The 24,720-nt window shown below is 44.0% G+C and overlaps 1 protein-coding gene across 4 annotated transcripts in view; it reads right to left on the bottom strand.

Annotated features, from left to right (window-relative positions):
- Nucleotides 1-24,720, bottom strand: part of Flnb (filamin B) — a 144,687-nt gene that overhangs the window by 9,844 nt on the left and 110,123 nt on the right. For 2 of the 4 annotated variants that reach the window (XM_071619066.1, XM_071619049.1), the window contains 17 exons: nucleotides 24,318-24,441; nucleotides 23,146-23,302; nucleotides 21,828-22,017; nucleotides 19,828-20,075; nucleotides 16,796-16,867; nucleotides 15,974-16,076; nucleotides 15,062-15,202; nucleotides 12,779-12,907; nucleotides 11,655-11,828; nucleotides 10,602-10,760; nucleotides 10,115-10,318; nucleotides 9,311-9,463; nucleotides 9,090-9,212; nucleotides 6,082-6,348; nucleotides 5,427-5,564; nucleotides 4,349-4,464; nucleotides 958-1,090 (listed from right to left, as the gene is read on the bottom strand). In XM_071619066.1, the coding sequence (XP_071475167.1) occupies nucleotides 958-1,090; nucleotides 4,349-4,464; nucleotides 5,427-5,564; nucleotides 6,082-6,348; nucleotides 9,090-9,212; nucleotides 9,311-9,463; nucleotides 10,115-10,318; nucleotides 10,602-10,760; nucleotides 11,655-11,828; nucleotides 12,779-12,907; nucleotides 15,062-15,202; nucleotides 15,974-16,076; nucleotides 16,796-16,867; nucleotides 19,828-20,075; nucleotides 21,828-22,017; nucleotides 23,146-23,302; nucleotides 24,318-24,441 (2,631 nt within the window). The remainder of the gene's footprint in view (nucleotides 1-957; nucleotides 1,091-4,348; nucleotides 4,465-5,426; nucleotides 5,565-6,081; nucleotides 6,349-9,089; nucleotides 9,213-9,310; nucleotides 9,464-10,114; nucleotides 10,319-10,601; nucleotides 10,761-11,654; nucleotides 11,829-12,778; nucleotides 12,908-15,061; nucleotides 15,203-15,973; nucleotides 16,077-16,795; nucleotides 16,868-19,827; nucleotides 20,076-21,827; nucleotides 22,018-23,145; nucleotides 23,303-24,317; nucleotides 24,442-24,720) is intronic. The other 2 variants (XM_071619052.1, XM_027921545.2) reach the window with 2 other exon arrangements.

Below are 24,720 nucleotides of genomic sequence, written 5' to 3'. Positions count from 1 at the left end.
GCATGTGTCCCTGTTCAGTGAGATGGAAGGGGAGCTTTGCTGGAGACTTCAAGAAAAGGCATCTCTCAGACTTCTGAAAACGAATTCTGAGAGGAAAATGTCTCTTGGTTGGTGCAGTGTGAAGACTGGAAATCTGGTACTGCTGCAGCCATCTTGCTACCAAAGCCAGCCTCACAATGACCCATAAATCAGAAGAAAGAGTCAAGATCTTCGGAGCTTGGAGAACACAGCTGAATGACCAAATCAAATCACTGCTAACAGACACTTTGATCCTGCTTCTCTCTCCTGCTCTAACATTTTCATCAGCTGCTGATCAGTTCTCCTGTGACAAAGGAACCATCGGGGGTCATTACCAGGTGGTGCGGGTTTCTGGCCTTGCTCACTAGCTCTGAGCAGTTCTCTGAGGGCAGGGAGCATGTATTCCCCAGCCTCATCTTCCTGCCATGTCTTGACACTCAATAAATGTTCACTTCTTAAAGATGATTTCCTTAAAGTTGATCGTTGTCAGAGAATTCCATATATCAGGGCACCACGAAAGAAAATCTTAGGGTAATAAGCTCAAGAACCTAGATTCTCTTTTTTCACTTTACAGATGAACGTTGATCTACTTTTTCCTCACAGCAAAATGAAATCAAAGTATACTTACTTATGTCATAAGGTCAACAATGTAACAAAAATCTGTAAGATTTTGTTAAAATGAGAGAAAAATCACAAAGAATGTCAAGTGAAAAGAATCTGAAAAACAAACAGAAAGGAAAGCAGAATTTGTGAAGGAGAAGGAAAAGGAAGAACAAAGAGGAAAGGAGGAGGAAGGAGGAAGAAGAAAAAAAGAATTTTATGCCAAAGTCAAGAGTCTCTGTGTTCCATGTCTAAATCACAATTTAGAAACAATGTCGCTGGCAGTGAGGAGACTTGGGACGCATACACACAGCGATGTTCTGCGGGCCTCCTGCTTACCTGGCTCCAGCTCAGACACATGGCATTCCTCCACGGCTCCCGAGGGGCTATGCACCTTTGCATCAATCTTGCCTTTTGCACCATTCAACCTTATAGCAAAGGATGCTGGCTGGTTAACTTTTAATCCCGATTCCTGAGAATTTAATATATTAGACAGGTTATGGCCCTTGGAGCTCCTGCTCAGTGGCACACACCGACCTGACGCAGGACTCCAGATGACAGTATTCATGCAAATAGGCCCAGAATATGTTTCCAAATAACATCTGACAACAAAAGAGTGTGAACAGATCACGTACATTTCTAGTACAGAGTTCAAGAAAACCAAGACACACATCTGCACAGTTTTGTACTCAAACCATTTAGGCTGGTTTAGGCTGGAAGAGACAGCTCATGGGGTTGGAGGGTTGGGACAGCTTGGTCAATCAGACTACTGTCTAATCATCTCAAACAAGACCTATACAGGCCAGAAAATGCAGTATCTCCCAAGCTGAAATAAACCAAGAACTCCTTTTTGTTTTCTTTCTTTTTTTTTTTCTTTTTCTGCACTTGGGATCGAACCCAGGGCCTTGTGTGGGCCAGGCAAGTTATAAGAACTCCCCTTTAAGAGAAGCCTAGAAGCTGACCAAACTATGCACTCCCTAACTTAAAGTTTTATACCACTGTTCTTTTTTCTCTCAAGAGTAGGAATGGAAAGAACATTTAATGCAGGCAAGACTGTACAGTGAGGTGAAGAATCAGCTGGACCTCGGTTTACTACCCTTTCCTAGCAATATGACTAAGCTGCTGATCCTTCTTTGAGTCTCAGTAAGTAATGATGAATTACTTACATAAATAATACATTATTTATGGACGTAATAAATTCATCTATCTCAGAGAGCTGTTGAGAGGATTAAATGAAGCACAAGGCCTGGCCCATACACAGAAAGGCTTCAAAATGCCTACACCCATCCCACCAAAACAAAATAAACAAATGAAAACAAAAGAACAAAACAAAACAATGGGGAGAAATGTAGTTTTTGCTTTTCTCTGGGTCAGTTTTACTCCACATGTTCTATTTGGGACCCAGTAGCCTCCCCTGGAAAGACAGAGAACTAGGTACTTAGGAACTAAATCAAACAGCAACATTTAATACACATTAAGACTGGCCAATCCCAAGCAGCAAAATTTTATAAGTCAGCACTTTTTTGTTTTAAACTTGATTATAGACAGCCACACCTCAGACACTAATGAAAGCAGAGATCACACTTCCCACGCAAGCACATCATCAGGAGATCTGATCAGATTCTCAGTGGGGACTGGATTTGACATTTCTAAATTTCCAGGTGCTGGCATTTCTAAATGCCAAGGGTGCTGGTCTAAGGACCATATGTTAGTAGCAAGTCCCTAAAGCTGTGTTGTCCAGTTAGATAGTCACCAGCCACATGTGGTTATATGTATGTATGTAAATATATAAATATAAATTAAAAATACATGTAGCCTACGTGTGTATAGACCATAAAATGAATATCTGGATTTGACATTTCAAATCACATTCAAAGCACTTAAAATTAAATAAAATTCCAAATTCCACTTATCAGTTATTCTAGTTACATTTCAAGTGCTCAATAGCCAGCCACAGGTGACTAGGGACTACCATGCAGCACAGTGAAAATGGGGAACATTTCCATTGCTGCAGAATGTTCTACTCTACTGTGCTGCCTAGAGCTTACAGCCTGGGGAGGAAGGATGTTACACAAAATTAAGGATTCTTTGATCACCAGATCACCCCTATTCCACTCCCTCCTCCACGAAATGTCAGCCGACTCCAATTTGCTACAAAGTCTCGAAAGCAAGACAAAACAATACATGCCTCTCTTACCTAACCAGCACCAGATGTGGCTGTGCAGGCCTCCACTAAGGCTCTGATAAATAATTTACACAACCCTCAGTATCAAATAACCCAGAAAGAACAGGGGACGATGTAGACACACAGGTCCCTCTTGCTGTAGCAGCTGGTTGCAAAAGCTTGATAGAAGGCCTCCTGCACGCTTACTGAAATATTTATAACCAAACTGTGATGTGAGGACTCTATAGCAAAGGTTTTGGGAAGAGGCTTTCTCCAAACCAGCTCATTTTGGACACAATCATTTACTTTACCTGAATCTGCTTGCTGCTAAATCCTCAAGAGGGAGATAAACACCTCAGAAGATCCAAAAGGAATCTTTGAGATGCATGAAGGCAGCTCTATGCCCTCAACAAATGCTGGGTTTATCTCCCTCCAAAGGTTTAAGCCAGCCACAAAAGAAGCTTCTGTTAAGAAGCCTTTAAATGAAACACAAGAAATACATCTACACCACAGTGACCAGTTAGTACCCTTGGTATTCTCCACATGAGGCCTCTTCAATCTATGAACTATGATGCTGGTTTGGGTTCTATCTCAGTCCCTACCTGAAAGACTAACATTTGGAATATCTAGGAGTATCCCAATTCCCCCAGAATAAGACTAGAATCTCAAATGTAAATGAAGCCTATGGAACTAGATGCAATGATATCACCAATCTGAGATACTAAAGTGGATATTAATCAAGCCAATATTTTTGAGAGCTCAGGGCAGCCAAAGGTTACATAGAAAGCCCCTTAACCAGAAATCCTCTTTAGAGAATCTGGTGTTATTCTACAACTTAAATGCTACTTCTGATTTCACACAAATTATTTTTCAATGTCCTGAGCAACAGATGCAGATGCATCCCCAGTGGCTCTTAGTTTGGCTAAAGGTGCCAATGCAACACTGAAGTGACCTGTTTGAGATGGGGTTGGGGGTTGCTGCATCTCCTGGTATCCCAGTAGGGTGGACAAAGCAACCATTTGCCTCTAGATCAGGGTGGAGATTCAGTCAACTGCAGTCAACAGCCCAGTTTTTGAGGTGAGAGAGACCTTACTCTGCCACCTCACGCTAGCTGGATCCTGGCTGCTACAACTATTCTATTTAAAAAAAAAAAAAAAAAAATCATCCTATAAAATAAATCGCAATTGACTTTGAGGGAAAAAGCAGCCAAACAAGAGCAGGTTAAATATCACTGGGCTGCTGGTTTTCTGTCTGTTTTGTATAAGTCTCTCCTTATCCCTTAACCAATTATTAACAGGCTTCCTTTGTTTCTCTTAAATAAATATTTAAAAGTAAACTTGTCCCTAAACATTGAGGTGTGCTGTTGATTGACCCAACTGTTTTCTGCTCTGAGTACGTGGGGAGCTGACCCTGTCATGGGAATGCTTGCCCACAAGGGGCAAGACTTGAGGTCAAAGTGAAACTAGGGGCCTTGGCACCCAAGGGGGGATTGAAGAGGCCTCAGGAGTCCAGGGGTCTCACTGGCTGGCCTGTGGCCAAGGAGACGGATGCTTCCTTGCGTCTCACCTGAAGGCTCATAACAGTGAGGCGGCGGGCGTCGTCAGAGGGTGCGATGACGGGCACCAGGTAGGGGCTTTCAGGGATGTGCTCATCATTGAACTTGATAGACACCTCGTAGTTACCTGTAGGGATAGGAAAGCTCCATCATTTCACAGATTCTGAAAAGGCACCTCCAGAGTGGCCTCTGGCTTCTTAGCTAGGAATAAAATGTCTTCAGAGAGACACAGCTTTGCTCCATGGCCATAGCTAAATGAAAGAGTCAGTATAATTTTCTTAATTTGGCAGGGTTAGGCCCACAGGGTCCCCAAAGGGTCTATGCAGAGAATCCAGGAGATACACAGACTCGAATGGGGGAGGAAAATCACATCTTTAATGAAATTTAGTCTTTATAAATGTCAATAAGAAATCACAGCACAGGATAAGTACCTGGACTTATCACTAAAAAAAAATGGTATTTTTTTATACCATTTTAAGTTTTATAGATATTTTGATATATCATTTGCACTGATCACTACTTTGAAATTAAGCTCATTAGTATACTATCACTAAATCTTATGATTTAATGTATTAAGAGAAACATATATTGTTATGGTGCATATCTGATAACTATCAATACCTATGTCTTAATTTTGATAACTACATTTTAATATAATTGATTTCCTTTATAACCTAATATATTTTGTTTCAAAATATCATCCTAAGAACAGACCCCATATACTTTACCAGATGCCAAAAGGGTCCCTGTGACACAAAAGATGAAGAACCTTGCTCTAGGGAACTTAGACACCTAGGCCACTCTCCTGGGGCAAATGTCCCAGTCATGGGCCATGAGTTGACAGAAGCATTTGAAAGAAAGCAAAAAAGCAAATATGCCAATGGAGAAAGAATTGTGAAAGATAATGATAACAAGAGTCCTCACCCCGTTGAGACCCAGTTATTTTCTGCAACTGGCTTTCTAGAAAGCTCTCTATTGTGCCTCCTCCCACAAATGCCTTGGATACTTGAGTTAGATGGGTTTCTTTTCCTTGTAACTTAACCATCTCTGAATAGGCAAAATGTATTCAGTGAACCCTTGAGTACATACCAGGCTCTTGGGCAATATAAGACACACCACATGATCCGTTTTTATGGTCATCAAATGTAATCTCAGCCTTACTGGGACCTTCAACAGCGATGGAGAGGCCTCCAGCACCTGCTTCCCGGGTCCAGATGCTAAACTCAGCTGAGAGTAAAAAAACACTGGGTTAATGACTGAGCCCAGGACAGCCCCAGCCCCTCTACCTGTTCAAATCTGTAGTGCTTGGTTTAGTCCCTCACCAGCCCTTTCCTCTTTCTCTAACCTTAGGCAGGATCCAACCAAGGGCCATCCCTGTTGTCTCCTAAGCACTGCCCATGATTACTAAGTTCACATATAATTGGCATCTTTTGAATACACTCAAATGAAGCCAGAAAAGGATGGGAATAACAGACCCTGACCACTGGTTTTGCAGCATTCTAGTGTGTTCCATAGCACATCAGACCCTCTTAGAGCTTCAGATCCACACTAATAAGTTATAGACTCTGAGAAGTCCTGGAAGCCTATTTAGCTCTGGGCAATTCTCAAACTTACTTAGCCACAGAAGCCTTGAATAAGGAATGTCCCTGAATGCCATCCATGAGAAGTCTTCCCTTTAGAGCCAGGGGTGCAGGTTATCATCCCCAACAACTCTCAGTCTCCTCCAAGCTGCTGGAATGCTCACCTGGAACTCCTGCTTCTCCTCTCTCCAGGCCAGGGCCTCCTGCCCGAACTTTGTGGGCACCCCCTTCACCAAGTGGCCCCACAGTGAACTGGAAGGGGCTGCCGGTTACATGCTGTCCACGGTACTTGACACTGACCGTGTGAACGCCCATCTCCTGGGGCACAAACCGGACGCAGTGTGAGTTCTTCCCCATGGGCACAATCTCTGCCTCAGTCACACGGCCAGAGGGGCTGGTGACATGGGCCGACATATCACTGCTGTTGATTTCTGAAAGGAGGCAAGAGGTTGGGAAAAAAAGGAGGATTAGAGCAAGGGCCAGAGGCAAGTGGAACATGCAGGGTAGCAGCAGAAGGCATGGCAGGTGCAGCCTGGTGGACATAGGGTGCTAGGCCCCCTCCCCTTCCGGCTGGAGGCCTGTCCTCCTGTGGCCAGCATGGAGTGGGTGGGGCCCTTCAGGCACCCAGTGCAGATTGCATTCTAGGGTACTGACACTTCTTGCCCCATCAAGTGTATTTACAGCCTTCCTGGCTGGAAGTGAGTTAATCTGATGTGACAGTTTCAAACCAGGAACTGAGCTGCAACATATAAATAAAACACCAGAGGAGCTCGGGTACATCCAGAACAAAGGTGACATGGCCATCTGTCATGCTTGGATAGTTCTTCTCCACCAGGCAGGTAAGGGTAGAAAACACAAGGGTCTTCATCCTTTACTGTCAAGAAGCTTTGCATTTCTTCTAGGCAATAACACCAGATGCATTTAGAGACAAAGGTGAACACGTGTCAGTCCCAATGGCAAAGGGAAAACCATGCGCGAGCAAAAGCTTTCAGAAGCAAAAGCTTCAGACTGAAGATCAGACAGAGGCCACAAGATGCCTCGGTCACCAGCACCAGGGTGTAGATCACATGTACGCTGTGAGCTGCTCGCATCATGCTAACAACGGTGCCTGTGCCAATGTGAAGGAGACAGGCAGGCAGGGGACACACAGGACACTGAGCACTACCATCACCTACAGCCCATATGAAACTGCACCCTCCGGCCCTACAGGATCTGGGTTGAGGAGTTCGTGACTCTGAATCCTGAGGACAGAGAAAGAAGGGAGGTTGAGGAGAGGTCATCCCAGGTTATGTACTGAATGTTTATGTTCCTCCAAAATTCATGTTGAACATTACCCCGCAGTGTGGTAGTTTTAGGAGGTGGGGCCCTACAGGAAAAAAGCAGGATTTGATGAAGTCATGAAAGGAGAACCTTCAGGATGGAATTAGTCCCCTTAAAAGAGCTGGGAGAGTCTGCTTCTCTCTGCTGTCCACCATGGGAGGATACAAGAAGGCAGCTATCTGCAACCTAGAAGAGCACCCTCCCCAGAACCCAATCATGCTGGTTCCTGATCTCAGGCTTCCAGTCTTGACCAACCATGAGAAGTAAATGTGTGCTGGTAGTCCTTCATTTACAATGTTATAGCAATCCAAACTGACCAAGAGATCCCCTCCCCCCTGCCCAAAGCCTGGGTCCTGAGGATATCTGGAAGCTGATGAGCCACCCCAACAGAGGAGAGGGGACCATGTGGGTAATGAGGGGAACTGTGTGTCCTCCCAGAGTCATCTGCTACCAAGTAACCAAAAAGAATAACAAAGTCATCAAGAGACTTAAGACAAAGAACAAGCGTCCACACTAATACAAAGATAATTCCAAGAAATAAATAAGCAAAAAAGAACAGAATGGATAATTTGCAAAATCAGAAACACAAAGCAAATGCAAACACAGTCCTCATCACTAATAATTCAAGAAATGAAAATGAAAACCAGATACTGTGTTTTTCCATCAGGTTAGCCAAAGTGAGAAGGAAAGGCAGTGCTGTTGGAAAATATGTAGAAATGGGCACCAATACATTTCTGGAGGGCCATCAGCCAAGTCATGGCTACATATGAAATGTACCACCCAGCAATCCCCCTTCTGGCCATGCATTCTCCCTCCAATGTGGGACATATGCACTTTTTACAATCACAAAACAATCTATACAACTCTTCTAATGTGATCTTGTTTTTTAATTTTTTTCCTGGTACTAGAGATTGAACCCAGGGGCACTTTATCACTGAGCTACGTCTACAGCTCTTTTTATTTTGAGACAGGATTTTTCTAAGTTGCTCAGGCTGGCCTCAAACTTGTGATCCTCCTGCCTCTGTCTCTGGAGTCACTAGGATTACAGGTGTGCACCACTATGCCCAGCTTAAAGTGATCTTGTTTTGAGTTTATAGTAATGAGGCTTCTTCACACATTCCCATGTGACCCAACATTGATGCGCCTACCCAAGAAGACCCTACCAACTACAGCCGAGAAGGCAGAGTAAATAGATGCACAATATACTAGGAACAGGAAAACCAGTCCTCTTTCAAGGAGATCACACCCAAGTTTTGATTTTCCTTCTCTGCAGAAGCAGTGCATGCCAGCTTATGGGTGGAGGAGCTCAGAACTCTCACTGACACCATGAATTTTGTTTGGGAGGATCCCTATAGAAAGAACTAGAACCACATTCCAGACAGACTGTGTGGCCTGTTTACTGCTCATTGGCCCCACGAGGAAAAATTCATCGCCAAAGGGCTGGATGTGGCCCACCCAGTTTTGCGGTACAGCCCTCCTCCTAATTTTAGGCATGAAAGAGATGAGTAGAAATGTTAGAAGGCCACTGCAGGGCCAATGTCACTTAAATCCTTCCAGACACTGGCATCTGTATCTAGAAGTGTGACCAGTGCTGTCACTGACATTATTCTTTTTGGCAAATAGTAAACCTAAAAGCATATCCATGTTCTGCCCATGTAACATAATAAAGCCATTTTCATTTGGAAGAAGAGAAAGATAGCAGGTAATTAGGCATCTGTGAAAATAAATATTGAAAAAAAAATGAAATGAAATAAAAAGGTCACCAGAGCTGACTTAGGTAACGCGTTCTGAGCTAGGCCTGGAATTGGTTTTCTGTGGTGCCTACTACTATGCCCTGATCCCATGCACCCACCTGGGATTTTCAGGTTCAAGTCGCAGATGCTCCCAACAGTGGCCACTGAGGGGGCCCGGCTGGTCCGGGTGATACTCTCTTTGACTCTTCCCTCGCCACTGATCTTCACAGTAAATGGACTTCCTGAAAAACCAACAAGGTGCTCATGAGTGCCCAGAGGCCAGGCACAGCATTTACAGAAATCCCAAGCACCAGAAAAGGAGGACAGATGTAACACGTACCAGGAACATGCTCATCAGCAAATTTGGTGGAGACAATGTAAACCCCAGGCACGGTGGGGAAGTAGGAGACCTTGCAGGTGCCATCTTCCAGGTCCTCTGTCTGGATGTCCACCTTGCTGGGGCCTTCCACTGCCAAGGATATGCCACCATAACCTGCAACACAGCAGCCCCCAGCCATTCTGATAGCAACTCCCTGACAAGTGGGAGCCCACTGACTATAGAAGGGACATCTGACCCCTGAAATGCAAACTATTTCTAGACAGCAGAAAGTAATATCAGCCCTATTTGGAGAGCCTGGGACAGGAGAGCAGTTTAAAAGCCTCTGAGAAGTCATGCAGTGACTAAACTGCTGAACAAGGCTTTATCCAGAGGACTCCTTCCTCATGAACATCTACCATGTCCATGAAACCAGTCAGGAGAATACTACCTTGGCCACCTGGCCCAACATTCTACACCTTAGGGTAAAACCAGGAGACTCACCATGAGAAGAATAAACTGACGGCAATATAGGCAACAAAACACAGGTCTGTGAGTTGTTGTGGATCTGGGTTCAAATCTCAGGAGCAAATGCAGGTATAAGCCCTGTGAACCTTAGTTTCTTTATTTATAAAACAAATATGTTCTCATTCCATGGTCATGAGGTTTAAATGATTATGTAGGTAAAAGGACCCTCAAGGACCTCTCTGAGTTTAAAGACTATTCAGAGAGAAAAGGGAGTTGGTAGGATGAAAATGAAGCAGACTGAGCAAAAAAAAGCCAATTCCTACAAGTTCTGGATATTTTCCCTGGAACCATGCCACAGACCTGCATCTCTTGTGTCCACAATGAAGTCAGACATCTCAAAAGTCCGGCCCTCTGACAGGCCTCGGCCGTAGACTTTGGCTCGGCGTGCATCACCAATCTCCGATTGGACCACCATAATGGACACAGGGCTGTTGGCCACATGGTTGCCATTCTTCTTGATACTGACCAGATGTTCACCCACCTCCCGGGGGATGAAGGAGATGCCTGGACCAAAACATACATTGAGGTATGTAAGAGGAAAGAAGGAGATGGAGGAGAGAAAGTGGAGAAAGGGAATGTCATATTCTCAAAATTGTAATTGACAATTTCCTTCCTAAATTTACAACAACCCAGAGTATCCAAGGGTGTCAATATCAGAACGAAGACTTTCTTCATGCATGCGACCCAACAAGTTTACCATGTCACACTCCAATGTGCCACCAAGAAAGCACCTCAGGAGCCCATTCCCCAGCCATGAGTCCGAGCTCACCACCTGGAAGGCACTCACCGATGTGGTTGTTGGGCAGCCTCTTCAGGAGACAGGGCTCATCACGGCCAGATGGTGCCTTAATGCTGGCTGTCAGTGTGCTGAGGTCAGTCTCACTGATGTCAAGTAGGAAGTCAGCAGCTGAGCCCAACTTCACCTGGGAGCAACGCCTGCTGTCATCTGGGAAACAGCCCCAACAAGGCTCCTGTTACATGTGGCTGCATGGAAGCCCTCACTCCAAATGCCACTGACAGATTAACAGGTAAGAATTAAATACCCAGTTAAGTGACAAAATGTGGCTCTGACCATAAGCACACAGGACCAACAAAGAATGATTGGTACTCATGCCTGGTTCAAGGGAAGACTAGGAGCTGGCAGGAGCTGGGGATGTGGATCCTTATAGGCCACTTTTTGAATGGAAATGGAAGGCACTTCCCACCTGTTGTTATGGTTTGGCATTTCTCAGGGACGCACTGATCGTGGTCCACAGAGGGCTACTGACTGCTTCAGACAGGTTGAAACACCACGGGGACATGAACCTCAACTTGTATTTTTTCCTTATAACCCACTGAAAATTAGAACCAAACCCAGCAGGTGGAATAGAGGTTAGGAACATAAGCTTTGGAATAGGATAACTTATCCTGAATCTTAGAATACCCACACGAGAACTCAACTAAGCTACTACCTTACCAAGCCATGGTTTTCTCATCTATAAAATGGAGAACAGAAAAACTGCCTGGTAGTGATGCTGGACTTCTCTGAACTATTGTACTCATGCAGTATTGTCTGCATGCCTCTCTCTGAGGGCTTGTTCTTTGCATGATGAAGTTATACTGGCATAAAATAATCACCCTCGAAATGGTAGCTTTTGTTTTTCCCTAGGTTATCAGTGAAGGGAAGAATTTAGCCTGCCTGAAGGTGGACTTACACCATGGATGCTCCTCCAAAGAGTCTCTATGAAACCTAAATTCAGACAGATACAGCTTGCCACCCCTGGTCTCATGCAGAGAGAATGGCTGTCTGAGGCAGGTATATCGTCCCATGAGGACGACCCTAGCAAACCAGGGAACCTACCTGTGATCTTGGCTGTGAAGGGGCTGCCAGGGATGTGCTTGTCATTGTACTTGACCAGAATGCTATAGTCGCCTGGCAGTGTAGGCAGGTAGGTCACGGTGCACGTCCCATCTTTGTTGTCAATGCAGCTGATTTCTGCCTTCGAGGGTCCCTCAATAGCCAAATCGAGACCACCTGTGAATGAACCAGGGAGGGAGGGCACTTAAGAGACTTTGTCTCCACAGTGACAACTTAGCCATGGCAACCCTGATGCCAAGGACAACAGGCTGACACACTCCATGTGTGTGCTGTACAAGGGGCCTAGGTAACAAAGAAGCAATTTACAAGAGGGAAAAGCTCACTGGGCAGACATCCCATTGTCTGCCTTGGGTTCTCTCTAGTAACCCCTAACTCTTCAGGATGTGTGGGACAAGAATGACATGGAGCCCTGTAGGTCAGTAACACATACAGGGTGGTGCCACACACATTCTATCCCTGTTAGCTAGACACCATCACAGAAATCCACTAGAACCACAGGTTAGGAAATACAGAGGACATGGGCACGGAGCTTTAACTAGAATGAGTCGCTAAAGTAACTTACAGGAGGATCTGTGGATACATGTGCAAAAAGGACAAGAAGAACATCTTCAACAAAAGCACGTTAATTCCAGGTGAGTCATATAAAATATTTCATAGTACAAATTTGATTTTAATTGGAACACAGGACTTCAAAAATGTATGTATTGGAATACTGAGCATATAGCTCAGTGGTAGATAGAGTGCTTGGTTAGCATGCTCAAAGCCATCGATTCTGTCCCCAGAAAAAGAAATTCTGTAACAGGTAGAAGACAGAGTCGACCTAAAGGATACATAGATCTATGTGAGAGAAAAGATAATGCAAATATTACTACTCAATATTTTCTTTTTTTTTTTTTTGGAGACAAAGTCTTGCTACATTGCTCAGGCTGGTCTCAAATTCCTGGGTTCAAGTAATCCTCCCCTCTCAACCTCCCAGTGTTGAGACTACAGGTGTGTGCCACAGTACCTGGTAATAATTTCATTTTAAAAAGCTTCCCTGGAATCATGTCCACTTAACTCCCCAAATGAAAGGCCAGAAGCACATAAACATATAAACCACCCAGTACCTTCTCCTGCATCCTCGGTGACAATGGTGAAAGTGGCCGTTTTGTTAGCTACTCCGTACACCAGGCCTGGACCATATGCAGAAACGCTCCCACTGTTGGGATAGTTCACATAGAACTGGAGAGGGCTCTCTGGGTTTGCCAAAGAAAAACACAAAATTGGAATTCATTAGATGATAAACGAACACTCAGATGACAGGTATTTTAATGTTAGTTCACCCAACCACAGGCGGTTCCTGAGGAGAGGCGGAAGATAAAAGGAGATGCCTTGCCTCACCACATTAGGACTCTGAGGGGGTCAAATGAGTATCATTCCTTCACAAGAGAAAAACAGTGCCCAGGGCTACTCCAGACTGGGGTTGGGGGCCAGTGGCTAAAGCAGAGGAATCACTGCACTGTATGAGAGGAAATGATCTACTACTAGAGGGAAAGGTCTGGAAAAGTCTTTTTTGGAAGGCCATTTGCCTGTGCCATTCAAAACGAAAGTCCTTATTGATCTAGGGAGATAGTAATGGATCCCACAGTGGGGATCCATTCCCAGCCCTATGCAAAGAACACTTTAATTCCCACAGTGTTCACATGCAAATCAGGAAAAGACCCCAGTGTCCAACAATACAGGAGAAATAGGTCTATTCGTTGGCCATTTAAAAATAAAAAACAGAGAGATTTTGGTGTTCTAACTTGAGAGATTATCTATAGTAGGTTGTGTTAAAAAGAGAAAAAGTAAGTTGCTATATAATATTAATACCAATTTGTCTTTCTTTCAAAAACAAAACAGAACACAACTGTATGCATGTTAGCAGGGATACAGAGAAACATCTGATTTACCCAGGCAGGGAGTAGAAAGGCAATGTGAGAAAGACATTTTCTTACTCTCTCTACCATCTGTATCTCTAGAATATTTAAATAGATGTAGACAATACATTTGTTTTTTAAATATCATGCATACATACCAACATAAACAAAAGGAAATGCGAAACTCAGACAAGTATTAGCAACTGCTATCATGAAGGGCTAATTTCTCCAATATTTACATTGTACTCCAAAATCAATATGACAAAGGCCAGTAACCAAATAGAAAAATAGACCAAGGATAGAAATGTTCAGTTCACAGCAAAAGAAATACGAACAGCACTCAAATGTATCGACAGTTGCTTGATCTGGTTCACAAGAGAAATGCAAATAAAGCAACTTTGAGATACTACTTTCCTCAACTTCATACTCACAAAGATCCAAAAATCTGAAAGCACATTTCCCTGTCCATACTGTGAAGAGGCAGGTGCTCTCCTCCACTGCTGGTGGGGGTATGGATGGAGTAGCCCCCAGGAAGGACAATTTGGCAAGATATAGCCAACCCACAGAAGACAGCACCTGTGTCCCACACCTCTAAGGCCTAACTCCCACAGGTACCCAGTGAAAAATGTGAGAAGATGGATGTAAAAAGACTGGTGACAGCTAAAAGGTGGAACCCAAAATGCCCTCTGAAAGGAAATTGGTCACATATATAATGGCTCATCCAAACAGGGTGAAGGTCCATGTGAGAGATGAAAAGAGCAAAGATAGATAAATGTGTACAGATGCTACTATTTATGTTTATGGGGAGATGGGGGTGCCTAATCCATTTCTTAAAATATCCTGAAATCAAGCATAAGAAATCACTAATATATTCAAGAAGAGGGTAGATGGAAGAAATGAGTGGGTGGGTGGGGAAGAGTTCTCCACATGGCTTTTGTTTTTAAACCATGTGAATATGCTACTTACTCAAAAAATGAGTCTAAAAAATATTTGAACAAAGACAAATGAAAAAAAAAAAAAGAACAAGACTAGCACTATGTTGTTTGATGGCCACGAAACTTGAGCTGGCTTTCCTCGTCAAGGCTGTCCACCCTTCTGTTCCTGCTCTGACCCTGCCCCAAAGCCCACACCACACAGGGTTCTGCAGGCCAGGCTGGAAAGTCCCTCACTGCGCCTCATATTTTTCTCCCAGCTTGACCTCTGGTCATACTCCATCATGTAGCAACAAAGACAAACAACCACAGGCCTGAAGGCTTGCACTGAGACCCAGGAGGCAGAGCTGCATCATCTCTTCGGGAAACTGGCTGGATGTGCTGGGATCCTAGGCTTCCTGGTTTCACAGGGATGCCAAGGCTGCATTCCCTAAGCCTGCCACAGAGAACCATTTATTGCACGGCCTGCCTGGAACGTCTGCCAGCCCCCCAGCTTTTCAGGTCCTTGAATCGTAGAGTCCTGCTGGTTTTGCTGGCCACGCTGCTGAATCCTACTTACCAGGGATGTGGCTGCCCATGTATTTGATGTGCATCTCGTGGAGCCCGACCTCAGTGGGGGCATATCTGACGGTTACTGTTCCATCTTTGTTGTCCACAATCTCAGGTGTGGCTGTCTTCCCAGAAGGCATGTGGACCTCTCCTGTGGAGCACAGGGACACAGGGTAATGGGCTCATGGTGACTTTCTCCAAGAAATTGAGCGCAACACAGAAACGTCCTCAAAACACAGGTTTTCAGACCCAAGAAGACTGATGCTGCCTAAAACATCCAAGTCCCACAGCTGGAAAATGGAGACCTATTTTGCTTTTTTTGGTTCCCTTTGGCTTCCAAAAAATGCAGCAGGCAACTCATAAGTAAAGGGTTTCTACAACTGGCAAATTAGAAGCTCAAATAGGATTTGAGAGGACCACAAAACCAGAAGGATAAATAGAACATTTACTCAAAGAGAAGCTGGCATTAGAAAGGGGCAAGGAGAGAAAGTAACTCTTGTATAACCAACCTCAGCATCAACTGCATTTGGAAAAGTGGGCAAATAAGAAAAGGCAGAGGGGCTGGGGTTGTGGCTCAGTGGTAGAGAGCTTGCCTCACATGTGTGAAGCACTAGGTTCAATTCTCAGCACCGCATATAAATAAATGAATAAAATAAAGGTCTGTCAACACTAAAAAATATTAAAAAAAAAAAAAAAAAAAAAGAAAAGGCAGAAAGAAAAGGGGGGAACAGGAAACTAACAGTCAGGAGGTATCTAAAATAGCAATTCTAAACCTAGAGGGAATCACAGGCTCTCTTAAGAAAGTAATACAGGACTATGCCCCAGAGCAAGCACCAGGGGCACTGGGTTAAGGATCCTAGGTCTGTGGGATAGTGGTACCTCCCCAATACCATTCTCGGCTCCCAATGCAAAGAAGGCTTACCTGTGATTTCTCCTTTCCTGACAGCAAATGGAATGACCAAGTCAAAAGGCTTAAATCCCAGTCCATTCATGTCACTCACTGGGACATACGCCTCTTCAGTTACCTAAAAACAGGAAGCAGTGATCACCTGGTCAAGTGGGCAACAAAATGAGCTAATGAAGCTATAGGGAGCAGAGCTGCTGGGAATTCTGCAAGTCAGTGAGGCCAAGATTGGGGATATGGCTGCCTATGCACTGTGTCTAACTAACCAAAGGGCCCAGAGCAGAACTTGAAGGATTGGAGAAGTCCCATTGATGAATAGCTAGAAATTCACTCAGCAGCCTGCTTGTAAAATTCCCAGCAGAGCCCATAAGAAAGTGGAAAAGTAAGACACAGCAATGTCTAAGTCCCAAGAGGCTCCACCTGGAGAGGTTTAGTTGCTTGTGGCCTGGAAAGGAAGGTGCATTTTATGTGCCAGAGAATAGCAGCAGGTGGCTGTGCCCCTGAACAGAAAACAAATGGACAAGTGGCAGCTCTGAGCCAGCAAGAGGCCTGCAGAGAACTGTCCACCTTGCTCTTTAAACACGAAGACAAACTGCACCAAGAGGGATCACAGACATGATGGCTGGCGATTCATGGAGCATGGACGCTGACACAAAGGTGGATCTTATAGAAAAAGCAGGATCATCATGATGGACTGATCAGTAGAAGGAACACACCAATGACCAGGACACCCAGAGGGCTTAAGCAATCCCGAGAAGCAGGTGGCAGCTTTTCTGAAATGAAGGTTGAGTAAACACAGAAATACAAAAGGAAAAAGAAAAAACAAAAACAAAGGTGTACCCAGGGCCTGAATCCAGGGGGACATGCATTTACCGGTGCCTCCTCCATGGCTGTGACTTCCCCATCCGTGGCCTGGTCAGTGGCAAATGGAGATTAGTTGGGAATCACATTGGAGGGATATTGTAACTCAACAAATGCTACAACCTGGGAGCTGCCTCCTCCCCACTGCTCCACCTGGTACAGCAGGAAGGGGCTTGCTCTAGCAGGAGGATACATTCATACTACCTTTTAGAGGACAAGTTGGTGTTCTCTTTTTAATTGTCAAATGCACATGTCCTTTAACCCTGAATCCCAATTCTAGCAGGCCTATGCTGGCATGAGACACCATAGATGACTGATGTGCACAGGGAATTCTACTAGGAGCCACTTGTGAAAGAATGAAGCAACCTAATATTCATCAGTAAGATACTTTGGTCAAATAAATTGTGATGAGACTGTCCAAGGGAACACTGAGTGGCCATTCTGAAGAAGCACTGAAATTGATTAATTAATGTGGAAAGGTATATGGCATATTGAAAAAAGAAAGCAAGTTGTAAAATAACATATGTTATGATCCCATGCACAAAACTGAGGTATCTGTTGTATAAGCAGAGAAAAACTGACACCAGTCCTCTCTGAAGCATGGTGTCAGGAAAGAAGTGGTCTTTTTACTTGATAAATATCTTCGGGTTTTTTGTTTTTTTTTTTTAATAAATTCATTCTTTCTTTTTTTTTTTGGTACCAGAGATTTAAGCCAGGGGCACTTTACCACTGAGCTATATCCCCAGTCCTTTTTATTTTGGGGGGACAGGGTCTCCTAAGTTGCTGAGGTTTTTGCTATGTTGCCAAGACCAGCTTGAACTTGTGATCCTCCTGTCTCAGCATCAAGTCACTGGTATAAATTCATTTTTTAAAAATCTCAAGACTTCATGCTTCTGATCTAACTGACCCAATGTAGAGATAGCCCCTCAACATCTTTCTTTTGTCATAACAGAATAAGCAGCAAAGGCTTCTTCTACAGGGGCCTTGTGCTCAGGTTAGCTCTTTTTATGTGCTGTAGTATATGCAAGAAGGGCTCTGTTTGCAGGCCTTGTGAGCTGCTAGTTTAGGAACAGGCCTTGCAGGGCCTGTTCAAGTTGGGGTGAATGCAGGGCTACATTGGCCAGGAGAAAGATCTTCCAAGAGTTAGACTATGGCCTTTGATCTAGGACTTCTCAACAGTGACAGGCAGTAAAACTGCTCATCCATGATGTCATGGGCATGTATGTGATGAACCTAACTGAATCAGCTTGCCGGTCTCCTTGAGATATACACTACCAATGCAGTGCCAGGTGCCCATGTCCTTTTGCCTTTAACCCTCTAAGGGAAGGCAGAAAACTTATCCAGTGGAAGTCATTCATTTAGAAATGTTTAGGGAAAGTGTGAAATGGGAGAATAAAGTACCAAACCAGGTACCATGAGGGATCATGCCTTTCTACCTTCAGCAGTGGTCAGGGGGTAGTGAACATCCACAAAGTATCCTTGCCTGTTTACTAAAGGATCAGGGGACATTTATTCTAACCAAGTTAAAAGCCTCAACTTCAGCCTCTCTCATTCACCTGCTAAGATGGTTCCCAATGTTTTACACCCTGATTTTCTCACTCTGACCTTATCAATCTGGAGTCTCTTATCCCCAGGCCACTGTACCAGCAGAGCCATGACCTTCACTTGGAGGCTGCTCTTCCATCCAATTCTAACAACATAAAACTCACTAGGGACAAAAAAAAAAAAAAAACCAGATTCTTAAAACTACAATGGGACTCTTCTGTATAATAAGGATACACACTTTTGAGCTACACTGCTTTTTTCCCTGCAGGGGAAAAACACTCCCAATGGACAACATCCAAAGCTGACAAGTGTTTACATACTTGAGATAGAAAAGAGCCTCCAGACCTCTGGCATGATGTTTACACACATACAAATGTCAAGGGAAAAGAAAAAAAGCTATAATAGATTATAGACTGTTTGGAAGAAAGTCCTCGGGCTTCTGTTTGGAATGGAACCTTTATGTCCTTCTCCATCGCTGCACAACAAGAAATAATTACAAAGCACTTTGCAGGCTGTGGGCAGGGCCAGGTCATCAGGGGCCTATGAATCTGTGGAGGATGGAGGCTGCTCCTTGCATCAAAGGGCATAGGGAGGGAGACTGGAAGGCACCTGGTATCTGTCTAGACCAGGCACGCCTCATTTGTAAAAGGGCCAACAGGCTTGGTCCTGAGGGTTACATAAGGTAATTCTCCTAAAGTTCTATCCCCACTCCTGGTGGAATAACCTAACTAGAGGAAGATTTGATTATTTCAACCAAAAAATTGAAAATTAAAGACTCTAGTTATGAGTTAGCCCAGATGTTCACATGCTGGTTCCTTTCTATTCCAGATGTTCCTTGCTTCAAAAGACAATGTGTTGGGCTGGGGCCCTAGCTCAGTGGCAGAGCGCTTGCCTAGTATGTGTGAAGCACTGGGTTAGATCTTCAGCACCACATTAAAAATAAATAAAACAAAGGCATGCTGTCCATCTACAACTATTAAAAAAAAAAAAAAAAAAAAAGACAAGGTGTTTCCCCTCTAATATGTAAAGTATGAATCTTCCCTAAAAACAACTGCAGGTACTTTCAGTCCTGAGATAAGAGAATCAAATCTGCAAACAGAAAAGCCTCAGGACTCTCTCTTCTCCAACCATGGAGGTAGGCAGGAAGACACAGGAAGAACTAGCAGAGTGAAAACTGTCATGTTTTCCTTTCTGTTTTATAAAAGTGTATTTTTCAAGAGAACTTTTTTGAACTGGGCTTAGGCCAGGGCATTGTCCAAGTCCCTCTGCATGATAGATACTTTGGTGGCTGATGAGATTCCCCCAAAACCTTAGAGCTAAAGGGTCTCTATGATTCTGGAGATTATGCTAGGGCTCTATGAGGTCGTGACTCTGTGGAAGAGGATATCCTAGTCAGGGCTCAACAAATGGCTGCTGTTACTATATCTGCTAAAAAGAGCACACTCTGGAGAAGGAATTTTACTTACCATGACAGTGAAGGGGCTATTTGGAATATCAACACCACCAAAGCGCACATAGATCACATAAGTGCCGGGCTTGGCGGCTGTATAGAAAATGTCATAGGTGCCATCCTCGTTTTCAATGACATCAGCCTCAGCCTCAGTACCATCTGGGGTAAGAATTGTGCAGGTCACTTTCCCTTTCCCAGCAGTCTTGGCATCCACCACAAAGCCCACTTCCTCGCCAGTTTTCACAGTGGGGGCAATGCCAGGACCTGCGGAAAGGTTCAGGAGAAGATAATAGAAGCATGAGCAGGGACACATACTCCAGAGGCCCAAGAACAAATCATACACATTTGTGCTGCTTGTAGCTGTAAATATTAGGCATTTAACTGCTGCCACATGGGACTCTCCCAAAGATCACTTTTCGGAGGGGGTGGGTGCCGCTTAAGGAGTATCCCACCTATCCTTCATAAATAAGAGCAACTGTCATTTCTGAGTCCCCCCCAGCTCCAAAGGAAACAGCCTGGTTTGCTCATGTCCAAGGGTATGGAGATGAACGTCGACTATCATCAGCAAACACACTAGGCATGCTCTTAAGAGCCAGGCCCATACAAAGGGAAACAAGACACAGTCCCTCCTCTCAGATGCTTATAGTCTAACAAGACAGATGTGGGCCAGTGCTAAGAATGACAGCTCTATCTGCCATGGAAATGGCTGAGCAGGGACTGAGTCATAGATAAAATAATCAATCGTTCTTCTGATAAGTGTTCCACCTCCCACCTATTCAAAGGTTCTAAGAATTTACATCTCAGAGTTGCCGCATTGATAGAGGGCAATCTTCCCCCCTCACTCCCCCAAAAAAGAAAAAAATGGTTCAACTCTGAAGGATAGGCATTTTTTTAGTAACCTCTTTCCAAACAATAGCCATTCTCTTTCTCTGACTTATGGCACTCCTTTACCCAGGATCTATATAAAATCAGAAAGTACAGAGAAGTGTAAACTAAAAACACATCAGCAAAAATGAGCATGAAGTTTAGGTGCATCAGGGAGTGGTAAGAACATTTGCACAGAGGGTAGGTAGAGGAGAAGACTGGAGCCAATCTGTGGAAGGCCATGAAGGACAGACCAAGAGATACGGCCAACAGGAACCACACTGTCGAGGAGAGTATTCTGCTCAGGACTCTGGTTGTGCTAGGGGAGGAAACAGAGTCTGGAAAGCAAAAAGAAACCCCCTTCCCACATTAACATGCCCTTTTAGGGTCAGGGGTCACTACAGGAACGGGGGTGGCAACTGGCCAACATTTCAAAATTTCTTAATTTTTGCAATGAGTAAGACAAAAAGGGCCAAGAGGAGCAGTTGACAACCCTGACCTAAAAGCCAGAGTAAGAAAAAAAAAAACAACCCAGGTCCAAGAGAAGCAAATCTATTTCATTTCATGTTTTGAAATCTACTTGAGCAGCAACCCTGAGCTGCAGGAGCTATTCTTACAAATTGAAAGGCCCATGACAGTCAACTATTCATGCCTAAGAAATTGAAGGAACAGTGAGGCTCAGTTATCCATGGAGAATTCCTGAAAGGAAAACCCTAGATCCTTTCATGTGTTTCTCTGATGCTGAACTGAAATGCTCCTGAATCTTAAATAACTCAACCATCTACTCATGAAGGCAGAAAATTGCAGCTTCTCATGGGAGTCACCATCATAGTTGAGACCTCAACAAATATAGCCACTTCAAAAGTGATATAATAAATAGCTCCCGTGAACCTGGTACTGTGCTCAGCATTTTTCATGCCTCACCCTCACTTAATTTTTGCAATAATCCTGTGGAACAGTCTCTGACCCATGCAAGAACTTCTTGAACCTGAATGTTCCCCAAATAGATCTTCAATCTATGTATGACTGAAGCTCAGAGAGATTGAGCAACTCGCCCAGATAACACAGCTATTAAGTGGCGGAGAAGGGCTAGAACCTGACTTTCTGACTCCACAACCCACCCTCCTGGCCCTAATGTTACCCTGCACTCACCCGTGGCCAGGCACTTGCTGGCGTCACCTGACTGCATGGCTCGGATGCGGTAAGGAGAAAGCGGGATGTCATCCCCCCCATAGGTGACCCCAATCATATAGCGTCCAGTCTTGTCAGGGATGTAGGTGACAGCATATGTGCCATCTTTATTGTCATGGACAGTGGCTCTTTTGGGTTTTCCTTCTTGGTCCTGTGGATAAAAGAGATATGCTACTCAGGATGTTGCTTCCAACAGGTAGAGCAAGTTCATGGAAATCCTTGACATATCTTGCTCATTGATTCGTGCTTTTAGTGGGAGGAGACAGAAGTGATGGCTTAATATAATCTTGTTCTGCTGTGTTGGTAGGCAGAGGACAGGGTCACAGATCATGCCACAATGATCTGTTAAGTAAACAAATAATGTTTTAGCTCCAAATGCATGAAATGCAGAGGTAAGGGGAGAATCTCCTGCTCACATGCTGCTACATCTACTCTCCCTGTGTCCTTTACTAATAGGACTCCCTCATTCTTGGCGAGGTACATAGCCCCCAAAATACAAAGCTCCATGTCTTGGCATCCTTGGTACCAGACATGGCCATGTGATTGATGGTTAACTTCTACCAAATGAGACAGGCTGGAAGTCTTCTGACGGGGCTGCTTAAGATAGCTGACTGAGTTGGAAGAGCGCCCCACTTCTCCATCTTCCCTTTTTCCTCCTCCTGGCCTGCCATGAAGATCTGATGGCCAGAGCACTGACAGTCTCATGGTCATGAGGAGAACTTAAAGACAGAAGCCACACATTAGGACAGAGGAGCACAGAGATGGAGCTGGTTCCCTTGGAGAGCCATAGAATACTTCAGTGGCTTACCACCTGGCTTCTTTACCAAGAGAGGATGATCTTATGTTGAAGCCATACTTATTTGGAGGTTTACTGGGATATATAGCAGAAAGTAGTCCCAAATGATCCAATAGGTAATTTAAAACATTTAAAAAATAAAAACAGAGATGTAACATGAAAATACAGGAGATTTACTACAAAGTGATACCCAGAGTTAAACCTCTCAGGTTGGGATGGAGATAGAGCTCAGTTGGTAGAGTGCTTGCCTCACAAACAGAAGGCCCTGGGTTCAATCCCCAGCACCACCTAAATAAATAAATAAATAAATAAAGCCTCTCAGGTGAGCATGCTTATTCTCCCACACATACAGTGACTCTTGGAAAATCTAACAAATAATTGCATCAGTTCTGGTTTTAGTTATGAAAACCTTTGTTCTTATCCTTGGCGAGAAAATTAGGTCTTACTAATAAGGCTTGGCTCAAAAAAACAGTTCAAGGTTACCGTTATCTGGACAGCAAGCAGGCCTTCCCCAGCATCTCTGGCGTCGATAGCAAACTCCACGGGCAGACTGGCGGGCACCCCATAGGAACTGAGGCCAGGGCCACTGGCGGTCACTTTGCTGGCATCATATGTGGGAAGAACCTTGACCTTAAAGGGACTTGATAGACAAATACCCTCGTCAGTAAGGATATGGGTCAGTCCAGCCACATCTGACCTCTCTTACACAGCCAGACTAGGACTGACAGGAGTATTTCTATAGGAGATAAGAAAATGAGTTTAATCAAAGTGGCTTAAGTCCAGTAGAAATCTAGAATTATGAGGTAGTAGCCATCATATGCCAGACCAGCCTTGCCCTGAGTTCATTTCATGGAATATAAATAGTTTAGGGAAGCCAGGCTCCCAAATTAGTTTGGGAAACTCGGGGTTAAACCTATTTAATACTTTTATTATGCTAAGACAATGGTAACCAAAATGGAAAGAATACTAGTCTTTAATATTTTATCTCATTCTATAATGATATTTATTCTTGTTCTATATTTAGTATGCTTTACATGGTACACAATCGACAAGTAAAGCAATATGCAAATGTAATTCATAAATAATGAATTTCTACACAGCTAGAGCTAGCTATGTTTTGATCTCCATATAAAATGTATATATTAAGGTTAGAGGTAAGTCTTCCATTTTAAGGGGCATGATTAAAAAAAAATTTTGATGTTATTCCAGAGCTAAAGAACTTACACATTTTTTGTATTGGTATAAACAAGGAACAAAGCTGCTACTCAACATCTTTCTGAGAATGTTTACTGTCAACCAGACTCTCAAATGAAGTGGTAAAGACCTTTGTCTTAATGAGAAAACCATTTGCACAGTTACCAAATGGGAGCTTCTGGTAAACTAATACATTCCTGTTTTTCCAAAATTCCCCATCTTCTTAATTTCAGCTTGCTTTTAAACTAAAGATGGATAAAAGTAAAGGCAGAACAGCAGGATGGGAACCACAAATAACAAACTAGTGTATAATGTGTGTGGAAAACACAGGTTCAGGATAAAATCTGCTGATTGGATGAATGAAGTAGGTGGGTGGGGCTACCACAGCAATGCTAGCCAATCCTGCAGCTGGGTGGGCTTAAGGCTGGTTTAGATCCATGCCTCAGGTGAGAGGCACTTACCTTCGTGGGATCTCTTCATCAGCATATTTAACTGAGACCATGTAAGGCCCCTCCTGCGATGGGGTATAGGTTACCGTATGTGTGCCATCCCCATTATCCACCACATTCACTGGCTCCACCAGACCTGAGGACAAAGATGAGAGGTCTGAGTGACTGCTTGGCCTCCAATTCACTTCACCCTTGGCTGCGTCTGAAACAGCATCACATCTATCCCCAAGAGCTATTGGTTTCCACTGATGAGTAACATAAAGACAAGCAGGCCATAATCATAGGCCTAAGAAATCACAGGATCCCCAATTCATGGTTGCAGAAATGACCCCAAGAGACACCTTTAGCTTTTGGGGTTGGCTAAAGTACACTCAGTCTGCCCTAGAGTATAATTAAGGAGACTGCCTGTGCTTGC

The sequence above is a fragment of the Marmota flaviventris genome, chromosome 1 (assembly GCF_047511675.1).
Source record: "Marmota flaviventris isolate mMarFla1 chromosome 1, mMarFla1.hap1, whole genome shotgun sequence".
Lineage (NCBI taxonomy): Eukaryota > Metazoa > Chordata > Mammalia > Rodentia > Sciuridae > Marmota > Marmota flaviventris.
Note: the sequence above shows the minus strand (reverse complement) of the source record. Positions and strands in the feature narration are given on the sequence as shown.